The 22,355-nt window shown below is 45.7% G+C and overlaps 1 protein-coding gene across 1 annotated transcript in view; it reads right to left on the bottom strand.

Annotated features, from left to right (window-relative positions):
* The window catches only part of qkia (QKI, KH domain containing, RNA binding a), a 123,074-nt gene extending 102,207 nt beyond the window's left edge, over positions 1 to 20,867 (bottom strand). Inside the window, 3 exon segments of the mRNA XM_035532574.1 lie at positions 6,605 to 6,747; positions 20,462 to 20,576; positions 20,578 to 20,867. Of these exon segments, the coding sequence (XP_035388467.1) occupies positions 6,605 to 6,747; positions 20,462 to 20,576; positions 20,578 to 20,607 (288 nt within the window). The 5' untranslated portion in view covers positions 20,608 to 20,867.
* Positions 20,868 to 22,355: the final 1,488 nt, after the last annotated feature.

Raw genomic sequence — 22,355 nt, 5'->3', positions numbered from 1 at the left:
TTTATGACAACTCAAATGTTCATTTCACAGAACGTAGTCAAATTTCTAGTTAGGAATTCAGATACAGGTGTTTACACTTGCTATACTCTTCTATTTAATAGATTATTTACAGGACATATTCCGTTCCGATTGAGCTATTAGCCGGATTATTAAAGGATTATCATCTTAAAAACAAATGTGCTCAGTGACAAACATTCATGTTTAGCACTGGTTAACATACACCACCATCCAAGTGTACTACTGCAGGCCAATAAAGCACTGACCTGAACTGAGAGGGAGCAAGCGCGAGCACGAGAGTGCACGGGTTAGGAGCACAACTACCAACAGACGCCATGTTAAAGAAAGCAGACTGAGGATCTTAAATAAAGACACCCCATGCTAGTCCCTGAGGTCAAGGCAATAAACTGTGCACACGTGTGTGAGGGATAAATATTTAAATATAATTGTCCGTCTCCGTCTGTCCCCATCCGTCCATCTGTCCCCGTCTACCGTTAAGGAGACATGAGCTCATCTGTTAACACACTGCACCTTCAGAGAAATTAGAGGTGCAATAAGCATCATTTTTTCTGCTCCGTTCAGACATCAAAGCATACTATACTGGATAAGTGTGGAGATGGCATGTGTGTGCTTACATGCTCTCAGCTTAGAGGGGCTGTCTATTTAAATCACATTTACAGAGGCAGATAAACCCACCAGGAGAACCCAAAAAAACAAACACGACCACCACCGCAGATACCTGAAGACATGCTGTCTCCTTGTCGCTCTTCTTCCTCAACCTTTCCTTTGCTGTTTTTTTTTTAAAGAGGTTTGAAGGCTGTTAAGCCGCATCACAACTCTACAGTGCATCTGGAAAAACTGGCGCTATCTGAACAGACTAAAATAAGTCAAGCACCTCTCAGCTGTACCTAAAGCTAGCATGATTTAGAATTATCGAAATGGAAATGACATTCTGAACGTTTCTCCTCTTTCCACCTTACAGCCCCACGCACTCTACCCCAATCTTCAACTCAATCCCTCTATTCAATACAAATAAAGAGGATTCTCTCCTGGCTGTATGTGTGTGTGCGTGGACGCTGATTGGACATGACAGAGCAGAGTCCTGGTGCACTGGGGGAAATTGCTCACTTGAATACTGGAAGCCAACAGTAATTACAGCCAGAAGGGGACACCCCCCTCCATTTACAAACCAAAACACCTCAGACAAACGGAAACAGGAGATGGAGTTATGGGGAGAAAGTGAGAAAGCTCACTGGGATCTCTGGGATTATTGCCATTACAAAATAAAACAAACAAATAACCAGTGGTTCTCAGTCTTTGTGGTTGAAGGAGGAACCACTCTGAACCAGAGCCAACCATGGAAGAGACTCCGAAACCGGTCATAGTACGACGCTCCACAAGAGGTCAAATGGTGGCAGCCATGTTGGTGAGGGACATGGAAAGCATAGGCACTAGCTGAGAGTGGCCATGATGGTAAGGTCAGGGGCAAGAATGAGCAAAACAGTTTAGACGCCTGGAAAATTCCACTCACCCAGAATGGCAGCCAACAGACCACCACAACACACCAGGCAGCCTAAAACACCCACAAACACACAAATGCTTGAAAGTGCACCAGCAACTGCACACAAACTTCAGTAAAGTGCATGAAATGACAAAGCTATCAGATTCAAGAAATACAGGGCTGTATTTACCTACCACATTCCTCAATTTTACTCTGACAGACCAGAGACCTGGAGGCACTACAGCAAAGCCTCACTACCACCCTGCACAGTTAAATGTCTGAAACTGCTCCTGGAGATCTACCACCCTGTGGAATTCACCCAAACCATGCACCTGGAGATCTGGAGGCAACAACAAACTCAAACCCAGTGGCTAGAGAAGAAGGTTCGCCCGAGATGGTGTGTGCGTGTGTATGTGAGAGAGAACAAGTGTGGGTGGGTGTGTACGGGAATGTTTGTGTGTGTGTACCAAAAATAAATAAATAAATAAAACATTTTTAAAAAGTGTCTTTCAGCAAGGTACTGTATCGAAGGGTGGTTCCAATGTTGAGCCACAGGGACGTAAAAGACAAAGCAAAAAGAGCCCAAGGCTTGCAACCAAGAAACACACCCCCACACACCAGGAGCTCAGTTCTGAGCTTCAATGTCCAAATTTTTTAGATCTCACACATACACACAAATGACTCCATGCTGCTGCCGCCGATATGGTTCAGCAGCAGAGTTTGACATCTGCCCTCCGCTTGACCTCCATTGCCACTTGTCTCCTCTGTGCCTCAGAGATTTTCAGTCATTGTGTGCGTGCATCTGTCTAATCCAAGTGTCTTCAGAAATACTTGTCGCTAGTCTTCACAAGCAAAATGAACGCATCAACAATAAGGAATGTTACTTTTCTTTATGTAACCAACTCTGGCTTTAAGAAGCAAACTCATCACTGCTATGAAGTGGGCTTGCTATTCCCAACACCAGTACAGACGTCCCCCACCCCCCGAGACAGGCCTAGACAAAGCTTCACTCACAGCAGTTTATTTACCGCTCTCACCACAGCCAACTTTATCCAAGCTTTCCTCTGTTTATTTCACAGCAATGCATGCATAAACCATCGAGGTAATTTATTTAGCTAACTCCAGTCCTGCGCTCTCACACACGCACACACTCGCGCAGAGAAGACAAGGCATTATTCTGAGCTGTAATTCCCAATTCTAATTTAAAGCCTTGGGTGACTTGGGGCACAGGGACCTTTGCTACGCTTGGCGAAAATCCTAGATGAAGCTTGCATGCACACACACACCATAGAAAAAACACTTCAGGCTGAAAAGGACTTGGTCACATTAAAAGAGCTTTTCTTTCCTTTTGTTTACAACACCTTATCAGCCAAAGCAAGGACAACAGAGATAGTTCCCTACAGAGCAGTTAATTTTGAAGAATGTACCAAATACCTTTTGCGCAATTTCAGTCTAAATGATGCCAAACTTGTAGAGCTGACTGTCAGCTTTCAGAGCAAGAGCACAAACTATGAACCAAAACAGAGTCAGAGCACCAATGATGGAACGACAGCAATGAAAGGGTCAAGTAACTCCAATTTGAACATGCATATAAAAAAAAAAAAAAAAAAAGAAAGCCACAGGAAGGAAAAACAGTAAAGAAACAAGAAAAACTAACAGAAGGAAAACAAAATAGGCAAGACCTGACAATGCATCTGCTTACAGCCTCACATAGAAGAGAACCTGTCAAATACCACACATGCATCAGGGTGGGTGGTGAAAGGTGCCACTCGAGAAGCAATGTCAGGAGAGGGCCAGTTAAGGCCAGAGATCTTTCCCCTTTGGGTGATCAACACAGGGGAAATTTATTATTATAAATCAGACTGCAAGAGTTACACCTCTGACAAGGCCAGGCAGGGACACAAAAAAAAAGAGAGTGGGCCATTTGTACAGCAGAACTCTCGCTGCACTTCTCCCCCCCCACACACACACACAAAATGGGGGTTGGGGGTGGGTGGTAACAGAAGGAGTCTTGAATCCAATCTGATATGTTATGACATGTATCCCATGAGAGAAAGAATAATTACTTTCTCACATCTGTCCATCCACACCACCAACCCCAGCCCAGTCTCTCCTTTACCCCAGGTATCCACCCATGCTACTACAATCCAACCTAACCTTCAGGTTAGTCCTAGCATTCTCCAAAACTACAGAGGTACTGAATGAAAACAGACAAGAGATCACGTGCGTGCGCAAGGGAGACTCATTCTAATGGGTCCACCCAATTCTCACCATCTAACCCTCATTACTGATAAGTACACACACACACCTGGCAGAAAACATCTGGGCTGGAGGTCAACTGTGGGACAGGGGAGAATCCCCGCTCACACGCATCCGCAGACATGCAAGAACAAGACTCATGTCAATGATCCACCATCTAACAAGCCAAATGTAATTTGCGTGCATGAATGAACGAATATAAGCCACTGAACACGGCAGAGAGAGCACGCGCACGAGAGAGAAGAAACACGCGAACATCTGGCCAAACAAGCAGCTTTAAATTAAATGCAAGCCCACTGAACAGTCTTAACAGCCATGTGAAACACTGGAGATTGCATGCATGTGGTGTGTGTGTGAAGCACTAACAGGATTTGATGAATCAGTGGGCTTTCAGAAAAAAGCTAGAACTCATTTGAAATGCTCAACTGAAGTCATTTTGCTTCAAATGCCCTACTAATAACTCAAATTGTGCGCACACGCACGTGTATGAGTGTGAGCACACGCCTGTACATGCACGAGGGAAACGTCAGGGTGGGTACAGGTGCAGGCTTGACCTCCCTCGGTTACTCTCTCCATCTGCAAAATCCCCCCCAAACCAGCCCACTAGCAAATAACCCACACGCAGGTCCCAAGACCCTTGTGTTCGTCTAGTCTGACCACACCGACGAAGAAAACAGAACAAGCAGGGTGTCCATGATGGATGGGAGGGAGGGTCAGATGAATTGAGCCAATTTTATATAGTGCCAATGGAATCAGGGTACAGGGCAGTAGTACCTCAGCTGTTAAGGTACTTGACTAGTAATTGGAAGGTTGCTGGTTCAAGCCCCACTGTCAACAAATTGCCACTGCTGGGCCCCTGAGCAAGGCCCTTAACCTTCATTTAGCAACAAGCTCAGGCTCAGCTAAATAAAGGTGACTTCCAGGCTCCTCGCACAGATCCTGGATGTCCCACTACTGCAGGTCACCTGGTGCCCAAGTTCTTTTCGCAACCTCGCGGAGCAGGTGTGCAATTCCCCAGGCTTGGAGAGAGGGTCAGCATGGGGTTGGGCGCTTTTCTGATTTGGCTGATTCATCAGGTTTCACACACAAGAAAAGGTGCAAACCAGAGAAGCTAGTTGTGTGATGTAAACAGACCACGCTGACAGACCTGGGTTAAATACTCAATCTCTTTCCATCTTCAGTCATTACTCATTTGTGGTCTGCGTTTCCGTCCTAGTTACCTGCCCTGTGACTCCCCTTGGTGAGGACTAATCCCAGAGTCTTAAAGCTTCAGGGGAAAAAAAATAAAAAATAAAAATAAAAATCCAGCAACACTGGAGCCCAAGAAAGCAAGAGACCACAAGCAGGAGGGACTGCGGGCCCTCTATTGTATGAAGGTCACACCACAGGAAGCGACATGTTGCTCGAATCATACTTCCTTTCTGCAGATAGAGGAGGTAACAGAAGTTGGGAATAATCAGTTAGGAAAACACAGCATTATAGCAAGACAAGTTATTTTTTAAAGAGTGATGGACTGCAGCAGGGGAACAAGAAAATCTAATTAGCTGTTGTAGAAAGGTAAAGAGAGAACGATACAGATGGCAGAGGCAGAGAGAACGCAAGCACGTGAAATGGTGAATTGAGGGGGAGGGAGATTCACATTTCTCTTTTCCTTCCTAGTCGGTATCAGACAGGAGGGAAGCATTTAGTCTGGAAGAGGAGGCGTGTCTCGGAGCGCAGGAAGCACTCACTGAGTCTGCTGATGCGTTCTCCAGCCTGCAGAGACCACAGCCAGCCCCTTGGGAAAGAGCTCCCGTGCAGTCTAAAACACACACTGCTCACAGGGCTATGCTCTGATGTTCCCCAGCAACGCAGATGACAAAATATAAGCACTTAGACAACAAAACAGAGGTGTTTAATCCTCGATAAATCTTGTAATTGGATATTGGAATATTACTGCAGACCTGCTCAATCCTGCATTAATCTGCACTGTTTACATAATCCAAACATGTTAACATGATTCTCTCAGCACCCCCCCCAAGACAAGATGTTCTACATAATGTCCTTTGACCTTCAGGTTCGACAGTAGATTTGAGCTTCCAATAAAAATCATGCACACAAAACTTGGCCCAGAATAACCTTAAAGGCAGCCAGTACTCTACAGGCAGTGTAAGAGGGGTGCTGGGTAGTTGTGACAACCTTCAGCAAAACAGGGAAGGGCAAAAAAAAAAAAGCAGCACACGTCCAATGGAGGTGGGCAGTGTGTGTGGGACTCATGCAATTAGGAAAACACATTTCACGTTCTGATGACCCCCCCCCCCACGTGTAGTTAAATGTAGTGACTCCTCATTGCTCACTCACAGTGCTCTAAGGGACAGCTTGGCACTCAGCACCTCGAGCTGTGTGAGCATGAAGAGGCCTCCGGCTTCTAGCTGGAGGCAGCCCCCCGCCCTCCCCAAACCACTGAGCAGAGCCCCGTCTGTCAACAGGGGCAACAGCAAACACTCTCAGACATTCTGTAAAGGGAGAGGCTGTTCAGTAGCCTAGCCATCACACCCACCCACATCATTGTGAAGCAAGTATACTCTGGTATATAGCAGAGGGGGCACTTATTTTACAGCTCTGAACTATAAATTGCATTTAATGCAGGCAGGGAGGAGATATCTTGGAAGACAACTTCTTGGCTACAAGCAGTCCTGTGCATCATTAACATTATAAATTCCAACTGTGCAAGTGTGTGTGTACAACTTCTGCTTCATTATCTCCACCTCTCTGCAGAAGGTAGGTGTGTCCTAGTATGTGCATCCAGAATGTGTGTTCACGCACATCGGGGTACTCCATTACATAAGTGTGCACGTGTTCACTCACATCGGGGTACTCTTTGACAGGGACGAAGAGTTTCTCTTGCAGGTGGATGACAGGGCCATGAGGTTCAGGCAGCTCCAGCGGGTGTTTATCCACGAGTCCACTCACTGTGTCATTGTACATGTCCTTCCGCACTCTGGTTATCTCTGCAACACACACACACACACACACACACACACACACACACACACACACACACACACACACACACACACACACACACACACACACACACACACACACACACACACACACACACACACACACACACACACACACACACACACACACACACACACACGTCAGGAGGAGTATAGGGAAGCAGGGGTTAAATGCAGGATTCAAAAACAGACTTCATTCTACTTTCTATGGGAATATCAGCATTTCTGTACCTGTGTGCATGCTGGCAAGGGTTAAAGTCTTCATTTCCCTGTTATTGTCCCCCCTCCCCGTTTCCTCCTTTTCCCAGACATATCCGAGGCCCAACGAACACACACGCAAGTACGCGCACACACCTGAACGCCTCAGCCAGAAGGAACCCAATTCGTAACATTCACTAACACAATGAGATCATACCGCTTGGCACAGGATGTCCAGACAGCAATCATACATACAAGTGCACGCGTGCATACCCACACCCATGAAATACACATTTACACCATCCAAAACGAAACAGGACTGGCTGGGTGTCGGTGAAACAGCACATTTCAGACACATTCCTGTAACAAGTATCAGGGAGACAGCACCTCCCCTCTGCCACACAACACAGCTGAGGTGAGGCCACACTGGCTCTAGGTCCAACTGATGAGCTGTGGCAGGGGTGCAGAAGGAGGGCAACACAGTGCAGTAAGTGTTCAGGACTGAACACGCCCACTCCCTGTAGGATTATTAAAACTGGCTGTGTGTGCACACACACACACACATGTGCTTGCTTGTGTGTAAAACCTGTGTGTGACAGGTCACACTTCCAGCCAAGTGATTTTGTACAAAGATTCCCTTCATGCTTATAAATTTGTCTATATAAACTCTTTGTAATGTTTTAAGATAGAAACAAATTCTCTAAATTATTACCTGTATTTACAAGCATTAAGTGCAAAAGCAATTTTCATAAAGAAAAAAAATTAAATAAACCAACCCCCTCCAACGATAGGAGACGTAGCCATAGGCAAAGACCAACCGAGTCCTGAGGGCGAGGGACGTGTGTGTTGCCCTTAAAGACCCGAGACACTATATGAGCAAACATGTCCCAGATTACTGCCACAGTGGACCTGGACAAAACACATGCAAAACACAGTACATGATCAAAGTAACAGAAGCAAGCCTGTTACAGCAGCTATAAATCAAAAATACTCTGGCCTCTCCAGACTAGAACACAATAATTCATCATCTGTCTCATGCTGCCTCTCAGAATGATTCAGAAAGTCAGAAAGCCTCAGAAAATCAACCTCAAACCAACCCAAAGATGGCCCTAGAAGCAGCACCAGCACGAACGATTAAGAACAGGCGTGTCAGATCCAGAACACAAGCTTCGCAAGCCAGTGGAAGGAAAAGCCAAACAGAGAGGAAGGGGAGAAAAAGAAAAGTTCAGACACTTTGCTGGGTCGACCCAGGGGAAATTCTGTCCGGGAGGTCTGGTTAGAGTTCATCTCTTCCTTGGCTTTGGCCAATGAGTCGTTCAGATATAGCGAAATAAATCCAAAAATCACTCTGATCTGAGAGATAAAAAGGTTACATGTAGACAACAATGATCGACATCAGAACGGTAAGAACTGGTACCACCCCCAAACCCACCCTTTTTACGAGAAGCTACACAGAACATGTATTAAAAGTTTCAAGTGATCCAACAAAAACTCTGACTCTCTTAAAATGGTAATGACGTCATACTAGGTGATACAAGAACGTATATTAAAAAATGAGGGGAATGAATCCCTCAGAAACGTCATCCAGCACTTACTGAAGCAGTGGGGCGCAAAGGTGCCATCGCGGACATGCCAGGCTGTTATGACGTGAACACATTGTGCTGTGGTGCAGTCAGGTGGGTGTGGGCCAGCAAAGCAGACATGCCTCACAGAGGTGTCATGTGCTGCGTCACAAGCCTGGACCCGGCTCCAGCGACCCAGAACCGGCCCGTCATAATCGGGGAAAGGGCTCAAACAGGCGTATATGGAGTTGGGGACAAGGAGCTGTGAGGCACAGGAAGGAATTTAAGGACTGAGGGCAGGGAAGTGGTGTGCAAAAAGCCCAGTGAAGTGCTGGAGGACTAGCACCACCCCCTTCACAGGGCAGTTTCCCATAAGAGTATGGTAAACCCACTAAACCAAAACCCATATAAATGTTATATGAATATGATTGATGACTCAGTATAAAAAGGAGGAACACAGACCTCTAGAAGACGTGGAGGGAGGTGAGTGAACACTCCCGTGTGTACATTCAGTGTCACATGCACAGCAACATGTTTCAGTAATCCTATACATCACTAGCTGAGTATTGTGAAAGGGCTGCTGTGTGCAAGCGTGCTCTCACCTGCTGCATGCACAGACATGCTATGACAGTGTTGCTGCATGCATTACGCCGCTCTGCGTGCATGCAAGTGAACGTTAAAAGGGATGGCCTCTCTGATTTTGCAGTCATTGTGGGTAACAGATCAATTCCAAGCTCTCTCTCTCACACAAACACACTCTGACCCAAAGAATCACGCATGGAGAGATGGAGAAAATACCATTTCAAACACCCGACTCAATTGTACCTCATGGCATGAGCACAAGACAATTTTTAGGGAACATTTCTGATCGCCTCCTCCCCGACCCCCCCCAGACGGTACAAACGACAGAAGGAGAGGGGGGCTCTGCTGCGTGAGTGAGTACCGTGCGAGTGAGAAGCAGCTCAAAGAGCCCAGACGACCCTGGCCTCTAAACACAGCCCAAGGATTCAGGCCTGGCCCCCAGCTGCAAACTCCCCACCTGTGCTCAGCTACTTGCACAACATGGCACTAGCTAGTTGTGTAAGGAATAAAACTTTGGACTCCAATCATGTCTTGGCCAATCAACAATGTCTGGGTTAAGTGGAAAATCAATTAGTCTATTTTTTGCCAAGTGTGCATTTTAATACCCGATGCTCTGGCGGTAGATGCCTACCAGTAACTAGCTTTTAAAAATTAATTATAAAAAAAAATTTAAAACAAATGTTACTGACCACTGCATCATGAAAAAAACCCCATCAAAAACAAAACAATACTCAAGTCTAGTATGAGTGCTGTTATACAAGGGGATGAGTATTTCAGTCAACTTGTGACCCACTGGGTTTACAGATGCTGATTTCAGCCGTGGATCTGCAGTATTTATTTGGCATGATTCTACTTGGTAACGGGAAGTCATACGGTTCTTTAACAGAGATCTTAATCAATGAAACGGACACCTGAGAAGTCTGTGGGGGTACTAGTGATGACCTCAGCGATCAATACCGCTGATTTAGCAGGAACAGTGTTCAAAAGGACCAATATACAAATTCTGGGCAATCAGAGGTAAAATCAAATACAAACAGGTCTTGTTCTGAATGCGTGAAAAATGTCATCGGCATTTAAAAGTTGAACTATGCAAAATAAACAACATGCAAGATTTAACTCATCACTATTACAGCCCTCATGTTTCAATCAAACTAATAATTACTGCACTGCTAGGATTGAGTTGCTACCAGTGCCACAGTAATAGGGGTAGCTTTAGCCGATAAGCTAGCAGGTACGATTATCTGATTAGCCATTGAGCTAACGCTGCCATACGACGGGGTTAGCATGGATTAGGCACTTTGTGACCCACGCCTGAGCAGAACTGATCTGACAGCCAATGAGAACAGTCCACTTCAACACACGTGATGCACGGTCTCACGTCTTTGACTGCTGCGCCGTGTGGGACTTGTTTTCATGTACATGTGGGGGGGGGGGGTCTTCCTTGTTTAGGATGAAGCTCTAAAAAAAGCTTTTATTTAGAACTGAGACTTGACTTAAAGTTTAGGCTTATATTTACCAGCATTAAATGTTAATGATGTGTGTGTGCATGCACATCTAAGATCACTGGAGGCCAACAAAAAATGAAAAACCGAACCACTTCCTAAAGTAAAGAAGTTAAACTATAGCTAGTGTGATGCTCGAGGAATCCCCCCACCAATCATGCATGGGTTCAAAGCTCCAACACATGCGTCTTCCTCTCCACATAACCCTGCTCTCCCCGTGCCCCACACACAAAGAGGACCCCTCCACCGGCAAAAGCCTTCACACTTTACACAAAGAAAGGGATGTGTAAAGAAAATAAAACATAAAACCTGCAAGCATGCTTACGATGGAGTGTTTTTCGTTTCTGCTCATCAAGCAGCCACAGCTGGGTTTTTAATAAATTCCCTCAGCCAAGGCCCCTCCCAACCTTCCCATCGGCACACATCTCCGAGAATTCCACCACTGCAGTGCACAAGACCGGTGAGACGACACGCCAGCCGCCTTCAGCGGCAGGAGGTGCATCTTACTGCCGAAATAGTTCATGCTTCGTCCAAGAAAAAAAAGAAAAGAAGTCCTGCTGTTAATGCTCAACATTCCAACTAGACTACAGGAAAAAAAAAAATAAAATTTGCCCCAGGTTACCCCCGCCCCCCCCCCTGAAAAAAAAACCCCTCACAAAATAACTGACAACTTCAAATCAGCACCGCTATCCAGCCCGAGCAAAACGGGACACACCCCCACCCACTACTAGTGGCCACGCCACTTGGGATGCGGAGAGAACCAGTAAGGGAAATGCCAAACACCGCTGGTTTAAAGCAGAAATTAAGGGAGTGAGCCAGCAACCACTGAAGCAATACCTGCCCTGCCTTGTTTAGAGCCAAGGAGCATCAGGAGATACACACACACCTGAGGAAACATCCAGCAACTGAAGGATTCACCAAAACACACCTCCAAAAAGGTATGAACTCCCAAATACACACAATGCGAGAAATTGCAACCTTCCCCCACCTGCCTGAAGTATCCTCTTAGACACACACACACACACACACACACACACACACACACACACACACACACACACACACACACACCTTGCCTATAATGTAAATTTTATATTTAGAATGGTTATATTTTCAATAAAGTATTATAATACAAAAGCAATAGGTTCCCTCTTGTTTAACCATCTCTCAGTGCATGTGTGTAACCTTGTTGAGCCTCATGAGGTATGGTGGTGGTGGGGGTTTGTCCCAGTGGGTCTTGGCACAACACAAACATTCCAAAGCTGACTGTCAGTTCTGGAATGTTGAATGGCTCAACTTCCCCAGCACAGTAAGAACCAGCCAAACAAGACAATCACAGGCACACCACTGGTTTGGAGAAATCGAGGGTGCCACTGCAGCATCATTGTAGGATAAATATTTAGGATAAACTTGCGATTAACTAGTCTGACATTCACATGATCCTGATCCAGAACTAAACAAATAGGAACTGCAATACAACAGATTACTAGAACTTTGTAGTTCCACATTACTTTTGCAAATTGTACTCTACACTCACATCTCATACCAAAATGGCAGTCAGCCACTTCTGAACATTCATGGAACCTCCACCCTACTACAGGGAGTCTGAAATCCAAGATTCACAGAAACTCAGGGATTTACACATTGACTTAAAATATTTTATTTATATGGTGTTCGATGGATAAAAAAAATTGTAAAAGGGCAACATCTGGTGTGTAGGTTTAGCTTTTACTGACATTAAATGGCTTACAAGCTGCTTCACAACAGACACGTTCCTCTGAGTCAATTGGGAGAACACAGAGCATGCAATATGATTCTTTTACAAGGGCACTCCCGAAACAGCAACATAAATGAAATACTGGAAAATAGGAAAGCGGCTGAGGACGTTTCGCTGACAAGATAGTAGACAAAGAGGAAGTCTTGGTTTCACCATTAAGGGAGATCAGAGCGAGGGTGCGTGTTGAGTGTGTTCAGTTCTCAGATGGCCCTAAATTAGCATGTTACAGAGGTCACCCTGCAGCCACGCAACACCACTACTCCCAGATCAGATTGTCGTCATCTCTTACACTTAGAAGCAAAAAAACTGTGCAAAATGGCAACACCACCACAAAAGCAGGAAAAACAGCAGTCAGAGCAGAAAGGAAGGAAACAGTTGCTCAAATGTGCAAGAGACAGATAACCAATCATCTGTTTCCCTTTTGGTGTGACCACACCCAGCCCTTACCACCACCCGCTGGTCTCCACAGCTACAGAAGCATTCCACCATGACAGAGCTTTGTTTACAGCAAAACAGCCAGTCCTGGTAATGTGAAATCTCCATAAGGCATAACTGTGGGGAAATAAGACTACTTTAGACTGGCAGCTGCATTTTGTCCAGTTAACACAACCCCAGAACCTGCACTTAGGTGAATATATTTAACCCAGCTCTCTGGCAGAGAGGCTTAGCATGCTGCATGCAGAAAAGCTTGGCTTCTTTCTGGCCATATTGCAAGAATTAGAAAATAAAACCCATCTTTTGCCATTTACCCAAAGAATGCCGGCAAAAATCAAAACTCTGGATTCTGCATCACCACTGCTGTGTGAGATATGCAGGCTTGGAGGCTGGTTAGAGACCCAGATGTGAGCAGAGGTTCTGCCCTTAGCAAAGGGCTGCATCACCCCCTCCCTGGCCAAACCAGTGTGGGAACCACCTTGAGGCTGCACCCCCACCCCCCACCCCCAATCCTCCATCTGCTTGTGTCATGCTCACTCTCCACTGTGTACACACGCCTTCTGATACCTCTAATTACCAGCAAATGAGGGCAACCAATGACAAGGACTATTCACACCAGCCATTAAGAGACAGAAGTAATAAAAATGCATAAACGTGTGTGTGTGTGTGTGTGTAAGTGAGAGATCATTTCACACACTGTTCTCAGGGTGACCGTGTTACTACGCACGCAGTGCAACTGAGCTCATGAGAGATGTCCAGGGAGACAACTGGCAGACAACATTCCACCCCTGCTAGTTACCATGGTCTGGATGCGGGGGGGGGGTGGGGTTAAAGGAGAGAGGTGCTCCTATCTGTGTGTACAGCATGCATCCATGTACACACATACATGGGAATGACAGAGCTTCAGCCTGCATAAATCGAGAGGGATAAAATCGCAAGGACAGTCGGATTTCTTTCCAGACACACAGCCTGAGGAAGGCAGAGCTATACAACGACAGCCTGAGGAAGGCGGAGCTACACAACGACAGCCACACAGCCTGAGGGAGGAGGAGCTACACAGACCGTTTCTGGAATTCTTACAAAATGTAGCAAGGTTCCAGTAGCCGCAGGGCCGAGCTCTAGAACAGTAGGAGAGGCAGGTCAGGGCTTGCTGGAGCTGCCAAATGAAAGAGTGCACTTCAGACTGCTGGGCTGGTTTGTGTGTGCTTGGTATAAAGATTTATACAGACTCCTCCACAGTAAAACCACTAACCAGTGGGACCCAATATGCTGTGCAACTTAAACAAAAGCAAAAAGACACACGTATGTATGTATGCATACATACGCGCAAAAGTATCTGTGCAGAATTAGCAAGCACATATACAACACTATGACTACAAAAACCAGCAACAGTGTATGCACACACAGTCAGACAGACTCCCCCACACAGGCAGCCTTCCAACAAGACTCCATGCCATTGGGTTTAAAGCACCGATAGCCTTAAGAGAAGAGAAGAGGACAGACAGCTGTGAGGGCAGGATTGGTAAAGAGGGAGAGAGCAGGCGAGAGATATGGCTAATGCAAACAGACAGGCCCTGTTACCGTTCTTTAATGTCAGAGCAGGACTTTAAAGAAACAAGAAAGAAAAATGGATAGAGCACAGAGTTAATACAGAAACCGGGGGGGCGGGGGTAGTAAGAGGACTAGGCCATCAGTGTGGTCTGCAAAAGCTGGATTGGGAGTGACAGGCAGTTTAACATGCGCTTCAGAATCACTAAAACTCCTCCATTCAGACAGTCACTATGATTAAGAAGGAATAGTGAGCAGGACGAAGGAGGGAGGGAGACATGACAGCCAGGGAGAGCAAGAATAAAACTCAATGTGTTCAGAAAGAACTCGGTAAGAGCAGAGCCCCAGTGTGTGTGGAAAAACTACAGGCCATCTATGTAGCTGCCTAGGGCAGACTCTCCTCATGCAGAGGAGAGCCCCACCCCCACGAGGAACAATCTTAACTGCCAAACAGCTCTTGCTTGCTCAAATGTAGTCAAAGCTCTCATCTGTTACTTCTGCAGTACTTCTAACCTTTGTGTTAAAACCACAATTTCACAGGACAGGGTGTGTATGCACGGTTAAAGTCTTAGACAATTCAAATGATTTGACACAAGTCATGTATGTCAGTGAGCAGGTGAGCATCGTAATACGTGTCAGGGGCAAGGACTCCGAGAGCTCCATTATGTGAAAAACGTGCCGGCACCGTCCCCCTCACTCCGTCCTGCCTGCAGGGTGACCTCAGTCAGTAAACACACCATTTGTTTTCTCTCTCTTGCACGCTCTCTCAGACACACTAACACAGTAACCTTTGAACAAAAAGTCCTGTGACTCTGTTCTTTCCCAACTCGTGCTGTTGCTTTTTCAGTCTAAGAGACAATTAACAGCCCAGGGCAGGGAAAACCACCACTGCTATACACATCTAATCCAGCCAAATTGGACAGAGGTTTAAATTTTAAGGCTCAAAAGGAGGGGGGGGGAATGGCTGATTTGTCAGTAGAGTTGAGATTGGAAGCGTTTACACAGCAGGGCCACTGAGCGCGGAGTGTTTCACTGGCATGTACATGCACATGACCTTACACATGTTTTTAAAAAAATGCAAACGTGGCGATACTGTCAGTGACTACATATGTGGGTCCCAAGTTGGTCGTCTTTCACTCACACACTAGAATGTTGCTCAGTGTGTGTTCAAAAATTTGTTACAATTCCAAAGCCAACTTGTGTGGAATGTTAATTCATGCACTGAAGGTCAGGAGTGTAACACACAAAATGGTGAGACATTAGTCTGAAAAATAAAGAAAGTTAAGATCTGAAGCTCTTGCTATGTAGCATCATAAAACATGTGTGTGTATGAGATGGGCAGAATGGCTGTGAGATGAGGATCAATGCTAGCAGAGGCAAACACATGCAGATGGAAGGGGGGGTGAGCCAACCACTGAGAGGCTTCCAGTGGTGGGGGCCAAAGCACACACACACACACACTTTGTGCATCACCTGTTACTTCAGCAGTGACCTGAATTACAGGCTGGTGAAGGTCGTAAATGTGACAGCCACATGGCCAGTATAGTGAATTCACTCAAAGACCATATTCACTCAAACAGTCCTGAAAAAGTCGATACAACACAGGGAGAAGCCAAGTATGTTTAAACCCTGTTATTTAAAGAATAGAAAGGAACCAATTTCTTAATATGATACATTTTTACATAGACAAGTTTTTTGGTAAATAGTAAGCTTTATTCCTTTTTTACACATCACTTTTGTACTGCTTTCCAATATTATACATTCATAGTCATGCAAATAAAGCATTATAAAAGCGCATTTTAGTTATTTATGTATAGACAGAGAGAATGAAAAATATGGGGAGGTTAACAGTAGGAAAAATGGGCTATACACCCATAGCTAGCTATACACACTTAAAGGGGAGAATGAAGAAAGGAGCAAAACTGAGAAGGTGAAAATCAGCTATGGAATGTGAAAGGGCGAGGCCCTTCCTCAATGTCTCAGAGTGTGTGGCAGGTATGGATAAAAACACAGCCCACTCCTAGACAGCTCCTCATAACCACATTTAAACTAATAACGGGGCAAGAGCAAATGTGCACACAGTAAGCAGTGCCAGTGTGTATACACCACACATCTCTGCTCAGAGCAAAACTGCAGAACTCGGGCGATGCAGCTGAAGTCTGAGCACACTGTAGCGGGATACTGGGCCACCCATGTCATGAAGCTTCCTGACAGCAGAGAATCGATGTCAGAGAAAACCAGCTGTTCTGCTGCCAAACGTCCGAACTCTTGATTCAGGCACTCAAGCAGAAATTCTCACTGAATAAAACAGTGAAGCCAAAATTGTTGGAGAAGGCTGCAGAAGGCAGGCTGGAGTAAGATAAGAGCCCCTGTCTGTGGACAAAAGACCCCTGATTATCAGCCCACAGCCTAATGCACAGACAAACAGCTTCATCAGAGGGCCACATGAGGGCGAACAAGGGGCCACTACACACACAGGCGGTTTACCATCATCCGATAGCACACACGCAATCCACTGCCACTAGGAGACAGGCGACCTCTTCCATGTCCCTGGTCCAACCCCGCCAGCCTCATCCTGCCAACTAATTTATTATCGAGAGAGAGAGGGAGAGAGATCCCCAGGTCCACTCTCCAGTTCTTCCAATGGCACTAGTTAATTAAATTCCACCTTGTAAGTGGCATCTAGGGATGTTTTAAGTAAGGTGTGTGTGGGGGGGGGGAGATTATAAAACAGGTTGCAGCACATAACAGCACTGTGTGTGTGTGTTACTACAGCCTAGTTGAGCCCGAGGCTCCATCTCCAACCTACACAAGATCCATCCAGCTAATCACTGCAGCCCAACAACTGTTCCTTCAACATTTTAATACTGCTGCCGACCACAAGAACAGATGGGAATTCAAAGCATTCTGTTCACATTTCCAGAAGTTTCTGGTGCCAAGACTTGGAAGTCAAAAAATGTTCCAAATGGTCAAGGATTGCACATTTATCATTCCTGAATGTAAGTGTAGGAGCAACAGCTGAAGTAGGAGGCACTGAGTGACGGGAAATCCTTACTTTTCACTGGCCTGAACAATGTTAGAAAGTTACATTTACTTCACAAACAGATCAACAAAAGATTTGTCATGCCGTTGCGTTAGCCTACCAATATTACTGCCACTACCAACATATGACCTGCCCTCACACACAGTGACCCCCACCACAAATCTGCAGCACTCATTCCAACTGCCCTTTACAATGCAATTCTTGTCCATATCACCAGATTTAAGCACGCGCACACACAGCTAAATGCAGAGCAGAGCGCAGCTGACTTGTATAGAGGTCAAAACTGCAAAAGGTGTCAACTTTCCTTCACCATGGCAACAGCTGCACATACATGTGCACGCGCACGTAAAGGCTATTTAAGTTGAAGGTTATGAGCAGCACGCATGCGTTTGTGTACTCATGTGCGCAAGCGTACAGTTGTCAAAATGAATGGAGAGGGAGGACAGGTACAGTCGAGGGCAGATCAAGCCATTGCACCATCCGTAACTGGGGGAGCGTGTGGACTTGGCCTCTGAGCTCCGACATTAATAAAGACTCTCCCCCGTGTAACACTCAGACCAGCAGGCAGTCAGCTCTTCTCACCCCCCTCCTCATAGCCACACACTGGGAGCTCAGGAATTCTGTCCCAGCAGTAATTTCCAAAAAAACTTTATTGATTATAGAAAACAAGGCTTTTATACCCTTGAGAATTCTAAAATATGCTTTCAGTGCCAGTGACTGAGGAGTCCAACATTAGCAAATGTAAAGTGACTCCAGACTGGTCAAATGCCAGACTCAGACAGCTGCTGTGTCACACTCAGCAAATGACCACCAGAAAAGCTTCAGACAGCAGCTGAATCACAGCTAAATTACAGAGGAAAGAACAGCCACCGAGACACACACACACACCCCCCCTCCTTCTTACTGTCCAAGTAAAAACCAATGTTGGATTCACCGTTACATATATAGCTCAACAGATGAGCGCCTTGATTTGCACAGACAAAGCAGCATTCAAATTAGGTGAAGGAAAGCACATCAGAGAAGTGATTTATACAGTCAGCTCCGAGTGTGTGTAGGGTGGGGGAGTTCCAGCTCCCGAGGTCCAAAGTACAAGCAAACATACCCCATGTGCCCAGGATCAGGGTCTCGCACTCCCTTCTCCCCACAGGAAGAACCAAGAGTTCATTGTTTGGTGTTAAAAAGCACAGCTGCAAGAGAGATCTCATCCTGTCACAGGATATGGCCAGCAAAAGGGAATCACACTCGCATATCTTAAACTGGGTTCATTTAGAAACAATAACCACAACGTGAAACCAGAAGAGAATCGTATCGAAACAGTATTTTTTTTTAAAAACAAAAACACCAATTTCATTTTAAAAGCTTAGCATCCACTAAAACACACAAATCGTGTATGGAGATAAAATTCAGAGCGAGGTCTCGAACTCCAAACCTGCCCGGGTTTCCAAGCTAGCGTAATGGAATGCCATAAATGCGTACAATCCACAAACTAAACCAGTTTCGCTAGTGACGAACCCTGCGCTACACGAGCCTTCAAAGATCACCACAAAAACCACAATGTCGGCATTCAGAAACGTGGAAGGAGGATACGAATTTGTTGATTTCCTGCGGGAAACAACTATTGTGCAAATACTGCAATCACATGTATCCATTCGTGTAATCGCCTGTCGCTGTCATTGTGTAGGTCACGACAGATAAGGCTTTCACAGAATGGAAGTTACTGGAAACAATTTCGGTAAACGGTCGCGGGCGATCCAAATCCCAAAGGCCACTGAAAGTACTGAATACCGTCTGGGGAGAGTGGCGCGCTCTAGCGTCATCTATCCAATTACATAAACCGAGCACAACAATCCACGGTTTTGATGCAATCGTTAAATGTAAGAGATCGTACAGTAACGCTGATGCAAGAGACAAAACGGAACGGGGGGGGGGGGGGGATAAATAAATAAATCACACCGATCGTAGGAACAAGAAGAAGAAAGCGCGTATCCAAGAAGTTTGAACACGCATGAAATGAAGCAGCAACGCGTGCTTTTACTATACAACAATACCTCTGGTTTCCATCCAAAATGTAGCTGGCCAGATAGTTACCTAGCAGTGGTGATCCCGGGGGAGACGTGTGAACAGTCCGCACGGCAATTTGCGTTAGCTGGCTATATACACGGGTAAAAAAAACGCGTTAACGTTTAGAATATCGGCGTCTGGTGGCGAAAATAATACCGACTAGTCGCGTCTTTGCTCGCAGCTGCGAACCGCCCTTGGCGAATTTTAACACGCGCGGGGTATATCTTAACCGGGAGACAATCACCCGTTTGTTGGGACCAAGTGGAAGACACGATGCGTTTTCTGTCTTAGAAGTTATTAGTTAGCCAACGAGTCCCTGAAACAATTCTAAGATTTCGGTACACGTAAAACCCCGGCCAGTGTGCACCAACTACTTAAAGATTCGAGGGTTTAGTTAAAACTATGCTAATAAACTAGCGAGTAATCACTAATGGTTAATGATGGTGGCTACTCAGCTCTGTTAGCTAGGTTTAGCCATCCTAGCTAACCAGCTACATTTTCTAAATATTATGTTAACTATCTAGCTTGGTGTTCCAAAAATCTTGTTAAAGCGTTATTTTTTTTTAACCTAGCGACAAGTTACCGAAAACGAGTTTACGCAGGAATTCGATTCAAATCGAAGTAACTTGACTTCATCTTGAGAGAAATTTGAAACCTCGACGTTACCACCAGAACCTTTCAGTTAGCGACAAAGATGCGCTGCGCGAGCTAAAGCTAACCAGCTAGCTAGCTGTAGTTAGTTGAGCGCTTTTCTCGCCTGAGGGAAAAACAAAAAAAAAAACTTTTGTCAGGTTTAAAGCTTGGCTTCAGTTGCCAATAAACGAGACATGCTAGCTAATGTGGCCGAAGAAGGATATGGGAGAACGTTATTTAAGAAGAAACTACAAATTCATACTTTGTAAGTTGTGAAACTACCTTCATGCGAGCTGCAAACTAAGGTCTGGCGTGAGGAGCCTCACAGCTCCACATTTCTGCACGTTTCGGCTTTTACCTTCGTCGAGGAGCCTTTCGAGGTGCGTGAAAATGCCGCACAGGTTCGGCAAGCTGGTCATCAGCTTCTTCTCGTTCAGTAACTGCATCAGGTAGTCAGGACTCGGCCTCGGTCTCATCCTTCACTTCGATCTCCCCGACCATCATCTTGGGCGCCGCGAGTGGAAATGAGCCCGCAACACGGTCCTTTGTACAAAAACAGAACAAAAACTAACGGAAAAGAAGGGAAAACTCGCGGACCGGAATCCTTCGCACCCCCACGTTCCGTTCGCTGCGGTTTCACGACCCTCCTCAGCCGCGAGCTGAACCGTCGTCGTCGTTTTGGCGGAGGAGAAACACGAGCGCCGTTCTACCGCCACAGACAGAGCCGCGCGACCAACGTCCGTCGATTCTGACTGCGCTCGTGGGGACGGTTCCAACCACCTCTGCCTGCGCTAAAGACTACTCTCGAAAGCTCCACCCCACCTCCGCGCCGATTGGCTCAACGCGGTTTCTAAGAGCATATTATATCGCCAATAAGACCGCGACGTTGAACCGTGAGGCCTGCGTTTGGCCAATAGGTAACGTCGCTGAAATGATGTACAAAGACTAGAGCCAATGGCGTGTAATCTCGTATTACCGTTAGGATATGTTACACTGTACAGGATTCAATAACACCACGGGCTTTGATAACGCGCCTGTCGCCGCGATCGTTCAACACTGGGAAAAGATGATATACTGGAAATAATATACTGAATACATGCAAGCAATCAAATGATGTTTTATAAAAAATACTTAGAAGCGCGTTTAGTTGAGAAATATTTATATGCAAATGGATGGTGTGTCTATTTTTTTAAATCACTTTCTACGAATATGTATTCTTTTATTTAATGTTAGCTAATGCGGAAAACTCAATAAGCATTGATAGTCTACCTATCAGAGAGGCAGACAGTCTGTCCGTCATACTATTCATCTGTATGCTAATGTAATGTACCACTCTAGAGCGCCACTCAGAAAATATAAAACATCTTATCTAAAAAAATAAACTACCAAATGTAATACAGCCTCGAGAGTGGGCCATTTTCACTTAAAGAATTCTGATAAAGTGACCTTTTCTTAGCAGTTTTTAGTGGAAAATATGTGAGGATAAACTGGACCAAGGGCTAACACAATGTTTTTATTCTGAAATGTTTAAAAACGATGTATTTTCAAATAAGTTAATTTAAAATAAGATCTGAGAAGATAAATCCATCTAATCCATGCATTCTTTTGCCCAGACTGCCTGGGATAATGAAAGCTATTAATGATGCAATTCAGAACCTCCCATCCATCCATCCATCCATCCATCCACCTTCCTCTCCTGCTCCTTTAGCTCCAGTATTCTGGCTTTGTATTTTGTCAGTGGGACTTAATTTAACAGAGATCTTTAACACCTCATCTCTTCTCCTCCTGCGTGGGTGCATGCAGCTCTGCTGCTCTGTCTGACTATGCTGCTCCAGGCCTAGAGTCTGACCAGCTCAGCACACCTCTGTTTGACTACACTGCTCCAGGCTAGAGTCTGACCAGCTCAGCACAGCTCTGTCTTATGACGTTGCTCCAGGCTAGAGTCCAGATTGGCTCAGTTGTGTCTGATTCTGAGTCTGACCCAGGACCTGATGTTTTCCACCCATATCTGGACCTTTGCCAGTACAGCCGGTCTTCGAGCAGAGACCAAGGGACAGCCTTGGTCAGCAGGCTGTGGAGATCTGGCTTAGCTGGAGTCAAACTGGGCACCAGCACTAAAGATGATTCCTTCCAGAGAATTCCTTCAGCTGACAAACCACGCAGCAGACCAGTTGGGCTCGTTGGGAAACGGATGCCTGCTTCATAGCCATGCTGGTGGCTCCTGAAGCTCCACGTTTTGTAGCCTGTCCTGA

The sequence above is a fragment of the Electrophorus electricus genome, chromosome 13 (assembly GCF_013358815.1).
Source record: "Electrophorus electricus isolate fEleEle1 chromosome 13, fEleEle1.pri, whole genome shotgun sequence".
NCBI lineage: Eukaryota > Metazoa > Chordata > Actinopteri > Gymnotiformes > Gymnotidae > Electrophorus > Electrophorus electricus.
Note: the sequence above shows the minus strand (reverse complement) of the source record. Positions and strands in the feature narration are given on the sequence as shown.